Genomic DNA, 8,136 nt, shown 5'->3' on the forward strand with positions numbered 1-8,136 from the left:
AGATGCAGGTTCTTGCGTGTATCTAATTAATGAAACAGGGAGGTATTTTTTTTTTTTGGCTTTCCCCTTTTGGGAGTTGGGTCAAACATCCTCCAAGGATCCCTTCCAATACTAACCATTTTGTAACTAATGGAACCATATAGAATGTTATTTTTACTAATGTAATACTGTGAGTTTATATTATAGACAAAAACTAACTAGACATGAATTGCTATGCCTATGCAACAGGAGAAAACAGCAGCAGTACTACTCTAGGATTTTATGATGAAACCTTATCACACATACAATCTCCCAGATTCAGATATGTCAGTATTTAGAAAAATTAAATCATCAATACATTTTTACAACAATGAATCAAACACTTGCTAGCTCTCCTCCAAGTCATACAGTGAAAGCGATTTTTGACCCTGTGTTACCCCGATTACTCGCAAGAACAACATACCATTCTGCCACTGGTCTGGCAATGCTGTCAAAAACCACATCTTGTTTTGCCTCTTGATCAAAAATTTTCTGAAATCTGAAAATATTAATCAAATAATAATTACTCAGAATCTAAAAACACTGCTTGATTCATACATTTTTGTTTGTGTTTGTAATAGTCAATGTTTACATCATGAGGCTTACATAACTTAGTACAATGTTTTCCCTGTGGTCTTACCCAAAGCATGCTGTTGTACTATTGTATATAAATAGGCTGTACACAGTGCTGCATTGACAAGAACTACACAATAAAATCCTCTGATAAAATGATGTGGCTTAGAAAAAAAATATTTGTAATTTAGATCTATCAAGAGAATCAGTGTTTGTAACTGGCACCACACTGAAACCTGGATAAATAGATTACACTACAATTAAATAGAGTGTCCCACCAGCACAGCCAGGCCCAAATTTTCTCATAACTTGTTCCTTCTTTCTGTTGCACACTTACTGTAATCATCACAAGGAAATACTTAACTCATTTTTTTTTTTTATTCCTCCAATTCCTATACAAAATATCTGCAGTAGCCTTACAGAATCATAGAATATTTGATGTCATAAGAGCTCATCTTCTACAATTCCTCTGCTCAAAGGAGGGTCAACTAGAGCAAGATTCTGTCCTGTCAGGTATAATTATCTCTATATATGTAGACTCCACAATATATCCAGGCAACCCATGGCAGTATTTGCTTACCCTCACAGTAAGAAAAGTTTTTTTTCCTTATGCTTGAATGGAATTTCCCATACTTCAGTTTGTGCCCATTAACCCTCACCTTGTTACCAGGCACCACTAGGAAACATACAGCTCCACCTTCTTTACTTTCCCTGATGAGATTGATAAGAGTCCCTTCAACTTTTCTTCTAGCAATTTCAGCCTCTTGTTACACATCAGATGCTCTGGTCCTTTAGTCATCTTTGTGTCCCTTTCCTGGGGCTCAAAATTGGAAACAACAATCTAGGTACTTTTCTGCAAGTCTGATTTCCATCCAGTCAACTACAAGCCTGTACTAGTGAACATGTTTCTTCCTCTCCAGGAGGAGGACTCAGCATTTCCCTTTGCTGAACTTCGTGAGATTCCTAGTGGCTCATTTCTCCGGCCACTCAATGTTCTTCTGAACAGCAGCACAACCAGGTTGTGCATCAGCCACCCATCTCAGTTTAGTGTTGCATGCAAATTTGCTGAAGGTATGCTTGGTCCCATCATCCAGGTCATTAATAAAGATGTCAGATAGCATTGCACCCCCCATATTAACTACTAACTAGTAGTTAGTACCACTAATGACTGGCATCCACCTGGACTTTGTACCCCCAATGACAACCCTCTGAGCCCAGCAGCTCAGCTCATTTCAGCATGCATCCATACAGGCTCCCTGTTGCTTCTGCTTCATTTGCTGGTCATTGGGATGGACAATTCTTGAGCCTGAAGAAGGTGATCCTTGAAAGACAGCTGCCTCTCCTGGGCCTCTCTTCTCTCTAGGGCTGCGTCTCATTGGATTATTTCAAGCAGGTCCCTGAACAGCCCAAAATTTGCTCTCACAATTTCCAGAGTTATTATTTTGCTTTCTGCCTTGCTCCCTCTTCTCAGGATCTTAAGTTTCACTATCCCATTGCCACTGCAGCCTTGATTTTCACATCCATGATCAGTTCTATATTTGAAATAGAAGGTGCATGAGTTCTTCTCACCCTCACTGGCTCTTTAACCAAGTTTCACGAAGTTTAGGAGTGAACATACTCCAGGAACTTCCTGTATTGCTCATGCCCTGCTTTGTTGTCTGTCCTATCTGGAACAGCATATTCATCTAGAACTTCACAGGGTATATAGAAAGGTCCCAGGGATATTGGGTATGTAGAAAGGCAGCATGGACTGCAAGGGATTATGCAGCATCTACATGTCAAACACATGTGATACATGAAATACACAGGCATACATTCTATCCTGCTAACCCTTAATTAGGAAAGTCATTCAGAAAACGGTGTTTGATTTCCATAGGAGAAAGTAAGAACAGAGGAGAATAATGCTTGAGCTGACTAGGACAGACTGTATGCAAACATGAGTTTTGCGGAGGAAAAAAATCCATAAATCCTTAATCCATAGCATCATTTTTGTATTGCCTTAAGGACAATAAGTCATAGTATTTCTCAAAACCCATCTCTATGGTTTTTAATAAATTATGAAGATTAAAGAAAAAAAAATCAGCATTCATTACAGCTGGCTTGGGCATCTGCAATCTAAGATAGTTTTGCATACAGTTGGAGAAGACAGTTCGTCACTTCCCAAGCAGAACAGATTTATTGTAAAGTGACATCAGGCTGAGCTACAGATATTAATCTGTGGCTCTTTTTTTTAATAGTATAAACCAACAAATTTTCTTGATTTGATATTGAAAAAAAAAAAAAAAAAAGGAAAGTTTAACTTGGAAAAAACATTCTCAATCTATTTATTAGAAGTGGTTATACATCTAGCTTTTTTCCACCAGCAACATCTTAAAATCTTGCCTCTAAGCTTTCTGTCAAAAAGATAAAAAATATATTTGTTTGATAATACTGGTATGTATTTTCAGTTTCTAAAAAATATTTACATTCTAGTATGATGGTTTTGTTTCTTTTAACAATCTCTGTTGCTTTTTGTTTTTGTTGTTTGTTTTTACACTGTTTTGGTTATGTTTGAGACATTGTTTTTTAAACAGAGTGTTTAACATAAAGACATCTTTAGCCAGACTATGCCAACTCATTAGGTCACAAGAAAACAACAGCCTTGCACTCAGTTTTCAAAGGCAAATCCAAAACAAGCTGTAAGAATGGAAGAACTGATAAATGAAGATGCAATCTTTGAAATCAGACTCAAATGTATAATGACATGCAATGGATGAGAAAAAAAAACAACACAACTTTATCAAATATTATCACAATCATTCAGCCGTAGAACATAACACAGTGTAGTATTCCTCTTGTTGAGGGAGCAGTATAAAGATACCTTTATATTAAAAATTAATTAAAACTTAATTTGAGGAATAGGTTTTTCATCTCATTCTATACGTCTACCTGAATCTCTACACAGAGATAAGGCTTGTACTTACTTGAACTTGTAGTTCTCCCGTTTATTATTGACGAACCCATCTGCTAAATCATGCGGCACAATTATCTCCAGACTGGACACAGATTTATCGTCATCATCAACTGAATAAATCTAGTAAGCATGGATATGAATTAAAGTAGTTTTAGCAATGAAAGAGCACAGCCTTTAGGTGTACTATAGCTAATCAATATTTCAAAATACTATAGCAAAGTAGAATAATTCTCCCTACTTGAAGAGTCCTTGCTACTTGAGCATGTATTCTCCTTCAGCTACCATTCAACAAGTACATACCAACACTGACCTGTTTGTTGTCACATAAACATTACACTAAGAAACAGAAATGTAATCCCGTTTACGTAATTTGCTTAATAAACCACTTCAATACCAGAGCTGTTATTCACAAACAAAACATGGCACCCAATGCAAATCCCTCCAAAAAAAAAATAAAAAAAAAATAAAAAAAAATAATAGAGGAATAGGTTTGGAAAGATTATGACAGAAGGAACAGAGCTTATTTCAAATTGGAATACACTATTTCTGAGGGACACTTCAATTATTTTTATCATTTCTTGCAACGACAGACAAATACAGGGTGCTACTTATTCCCCTCCTTCAGAGCAACGTCTAATCGCGTAAACTCTATCACACACCAAAAGACTTCCCTGGGGAGCCCACCCCCTAGCCTCACAAAAACATTCCAGAGTTTCAGCACTTGGCGATGGTATTCACTCGCCAAGGCTGCAGGGAACAGGCCGGTGGCTCTGTCTCCCCCTTCCCGACCCCTCAGCTCCCCCCTCTGCCCAGCCGGAGGCCGCCTGCGGGGTCCCGGGCTCGCTTTCCAGCCACCGCCACGGGCACCCCCGGCAGTGTCACCCCCGGCAGTGTCACCCCCGGCTCCCCCTCGTACCCCCGCTTGCTGCCGCCTCCCTAAGGGCTTCAGCCGCGCGTACACCCGGATGGTTTCCTTCACCATCGCTCCTCCGCCGCCAGCCTAGTAACGGTAACCACGGCACGCTACCCAGCCTGCCCGGCGGGGAGGGCAGCGCTGCGGGGAGACCGGTGCCCGCCGGGCTCCATCGCGCACCCTCGAGGGGCTGCGGCGGGGCGCCCGCTTGCTCCGTGGGGTTTAGAGGAGGAGGAGGGAGCCGAGCTGGCTCTCGTCTGCGGAGTTGTGCTGCTTGCGTGGCCGTTAACAGCCATTCCCCACGACCTTTGTCCTCGGGGGTGTCACGGCTGTGAGAGAACCGAGCCTCCGAGCAGCACCCCGGGGAGAGCAGGCACGGCAACCATTTCTAGTCAGAGCTGCCATCTGCGCCCGCAGGTGTCCTTCTGCCACCTGGTGCCACCCGGGGAAGGGCTGGTTGTAAACACCTGCAAAGGAAATTGGGGGAAAATGCCTACTTACATGCAATAGAGACTTCATGCAATATAAAATTGTTAGGCTAAAGGTTCTATGAGGGACATAAAAGTTGAAGGCTTGTTGTGAGAGCTTAGTTTCTGGAGAGGTAACAGTAGGACTCCGTTATTCTGTTAAATCGTTACCAAAAAGTTACACGAACCACATGAGCTGTTTGCGTGGAACATAGTGGCAAAGGTCAGATCGCAGTGGTTCCAAGTCAGCGGTCTAAGTTAAGTGCAAGAGCAGGAACTTCATTGTGGAAGAGAATAGAAATTTCTGTAACTCAGATATGGTAAAAATATGTTGAACTTTTTATTCCAAATAAGAAAAACTAGAGGAAAGATTTCCTGTCCCAAGTGAACACGTATCCCAGAAAGCATATGAGGAATAAGTAGTGCGCCCTCAGGGAATGAAATGGGAAAGGACTAATCACCAACTAAGTCAAGCACAGAAGTCAAAAGGGTAAAAATGAAAACATGGAAAATATTTGTCCGTGTTTAAATAGAAAGCAAAGGAAATGCAGGACATTGGAATGTGATAATGGAATAAATAGTGAGTATCATCTCAGCATTGCTCCAAGACTACTGGATTTGCATTTATTTATTTAATTAGAATTTAAATGGATAAAGGAGAATGCAGCATTATTGGAAAACAGCAAACGGAACAGTCAACAGTGTTATTTAGCAGCTTTGCTATATTGTGAATTAACTGGGTAGTGGACAGAGAAATACTGCAGTTAGCTATGTGGAAAGCTAGTATATGTCTGCTGCTGTAGCTGAAATATGGAGTTTAGTGAATGAGACTATGTTGCTTTCAAGATGAAGTCTGATCTGCAAAGAGCTTAGGTGCCCTTCTTCAAAACAAAGTCTGAGCTGTAAACTGGGAACTCGTGGCACAGTGCAGAGACACACAACTCTGTTTGCATAGGACTACCCTGAATATGATGTGGTTGCACAGAGAAGCCAATGAGCCTTCTCAGACTTAAATGGGTCCCCGCCTAAAAACACAAGGCAAATGTCTGAAAGGGAAAAAGGAATCCTGGGCCACCTGCAGTGTGCAGCAAGAGAGATAACAGAAGGGACTCACAGTTCACTTTTAAAGTACTCCTTTTGTTACAAAACTGTTTCTGCAGAAATGGCACAGTGCTTTAGTACTGTGCTCATCAATATGTTGCTTTCAGGAATGACTTCTTAGCCCAGTGGCTCTCACCTCAGATTTATCACTCTCTACGCTTTCTAATCTTTCAGCAATACAAAAGTTGCCTCATTCATTTGAGCATCAAAATTATCTGTACTTTCTTCTTGAGTGAGGTATGTGGTATGTTGAATGGAGAAGACTGGAGATCAGTGGAAGAATTATAAAATAAGTGAGAAACTAGTTAAAGGTTTATCTACTATACTTTGTTAAGGAAAAGGTTATTGTTGGACTGTAAGGAAGTTATTAGTGAACTTTTGTGAGGAGACATGTAATATTTCAATATCTTTGTCACAAAAAAAATAAATGAACTATTTAGCAAAGGAAAAGCAGAGAGGGTTTATGTGTGTGTAGAAATATACTATGGGGAATTGCTGTGGAAGTGAAAAAATCTTCTAAGATAAACATAAGAACAAATGGAAATAATGTAAATGCAAACACTGGAAATCAGAAGAAAATTAGATGTGTTTAGCTCAACTGGTGCCTTCAAATACTCAGGAAGCATGATAAAGTTGTGAAAAGGTACTGCCTGATCACTTACATTTGGAGAGGTTTGATACAGAATGTGAAATCAAGAACTTCTGTTTCAAAAAGTCTTTTTAAAGATCATTGAAATGTCTTTTTAGAAGCATACTAGGAATGAACAGCCAAATAAAGTTTGAGTGTTTTCTCTTCTGCCAAGCCACATGATGGAAGTTAACCTGTTTAGTTCAATTTAATCATGCTGATATCTCCATATGTGGGAGAAATGTGTATCTATCTTTTGTATAAGGTCATTGTCAGTAGATAGTGTGGAGCTTGTAAAAAGGAGCATGTTTTACCTGAAAGACAGTTATAATTTTTATGCTGTAGGGAGTCTTCAGTTAAATTCATAACTGAGAAAAAGTTTTGGAAAAGTGCCTGTTATTAGAGAAAACAGTAAAGAGCTGGTTACAAAGATGAAAGAATTGTAGGAAATCTTCTTTTTGATACCAGACAGAAAGAACTGTTTTCAGTATTTTTATTTCCTACTGCTTTGAGGAAGTCTTGAAAAATGGAGCCTGAAAATGACAGCTAACTATTTCAGCTGTGTACTAGTCTAGAAATTGTATTGTATGCTGGAGGCCTAAGAAACTTTGAATATTTAAAATCTGCTTTATGTTTTCCCTGGGAAATCACATAGTACTTGAAGAATTTTCAGCATTTGCATTTTTTCTAAATCTTAGAGATAAGGGTTGAACTTTCTTCAGTCACAGTTTTTGAGAAAGTGCTCCACAGAACACGAGCAACCTATGGGCTTGAAATGATTACATGACTGTGTATAAGATTAGAGTTACAGGATCTGGCAATTGTGTGTTTTAAAAAGCTCAACCTTTGCATTCGGAATTAATAGCTGTAGCATCCTAACTAATCATCTGCTTTCATTCTTGTAGTTTTCTTCCAATTCAAAAATAATACAGGCCATAGGATACACTGGAGCTGTCAGTTCAAGGGCTTGTGTTCCATTATGTCACCTAGCAACTTCACATGCTTCCAAATAAACAGCCTTGTAAGTTTTATAATAGCCCAAACTTTTAAGTCCTTTTTTTTTTCTTCCTTTTTTTTTTTTTTTTTCCTTTTTTTTTCTTCCAGAGTTTTACTTTTCATGGACTTTACTTATTCTTGGCAACTATCATGCCATTTGGCTGAGATACTGATTAGAAGCTAGAACATTAAAATCTTTCCATAGATCAACAGGAATGGATGAAGGGCCAAAAATCTTGCCAAAGTCTGAGTATGCCTCATCATCCAGCTCCTGGAAACATTAGTGCCAAATGTGTATCTTCTACATGACCAAAAACCCTTCCCTTATTTTCTTAAATGACCAGAATTTAAGATCTGAAACTTGGCCTAAATTTAAGTATAATATCAGTTGAATATGTTCTATCAGCTTCACCGGGAACAGTGCAACCTTTATTTATAAGAGATGTGGTAATAGAGAAGTATACATACCTATATCTGAGTAGAATAA

At 39.2% G+C, this 8,136-nt stretch overlaps 1 protein-coding gene across 4 annotated transcripts in view; it reads right to left on the reverse strand.

Moving 5' to 3' along the window:
* Positions 1–5,089, reverse strand: part of KIF6 (kinesin family member 6) — a 178,424-nt gene extending 173,335 nt beyond the window's left edge. For 2 of the 4 annotated variants that reach the window (XM_027454040.3, XM_027454041.3), the window contains exons 1-3: positions 4,461–4,857; positions 3,555–3,664; positions 443–517 (exon numbers count right to left, since the gene is read on the reverse strand). In XM_027454040.3, coding sequence (XP_027309841.1) covers positions 443–517; positions 3,555–3,664; positions 4,461–4,526 — 251 coding nt within the window. In that variant the 5' untranslated portion in view covers positions 4,527–4,857. Of the gene's footprint in view, positions 1–442; positions 518–3,554; positions 3,665–4,460; positions 4,858–4,958 lie in introns of those variants that run through there. The other 2 variants (XM_027454038.3, XM_013103400.4) reach the window with 2 other exon arrangements.
* Between the last annotated feature and the right edge of the window lie 3,047 nt (positions 5,090–8,136).

This window comes from Anas platyrhynchos, chromosome 3, assembly GCF_047663525.1.
Source record: "Anas platyrhynchos isolate ZD024472 breed Pekin duck chromosome 3, IASCAAS_PekinDuck_T2T, whole genome shotgun sequence".
Lineage (NCBI taxonomy): Eukaryota > Metazoa > Chordata > Aves > Anseriformes > Anatidae > Anas > Anas platyrhynchos.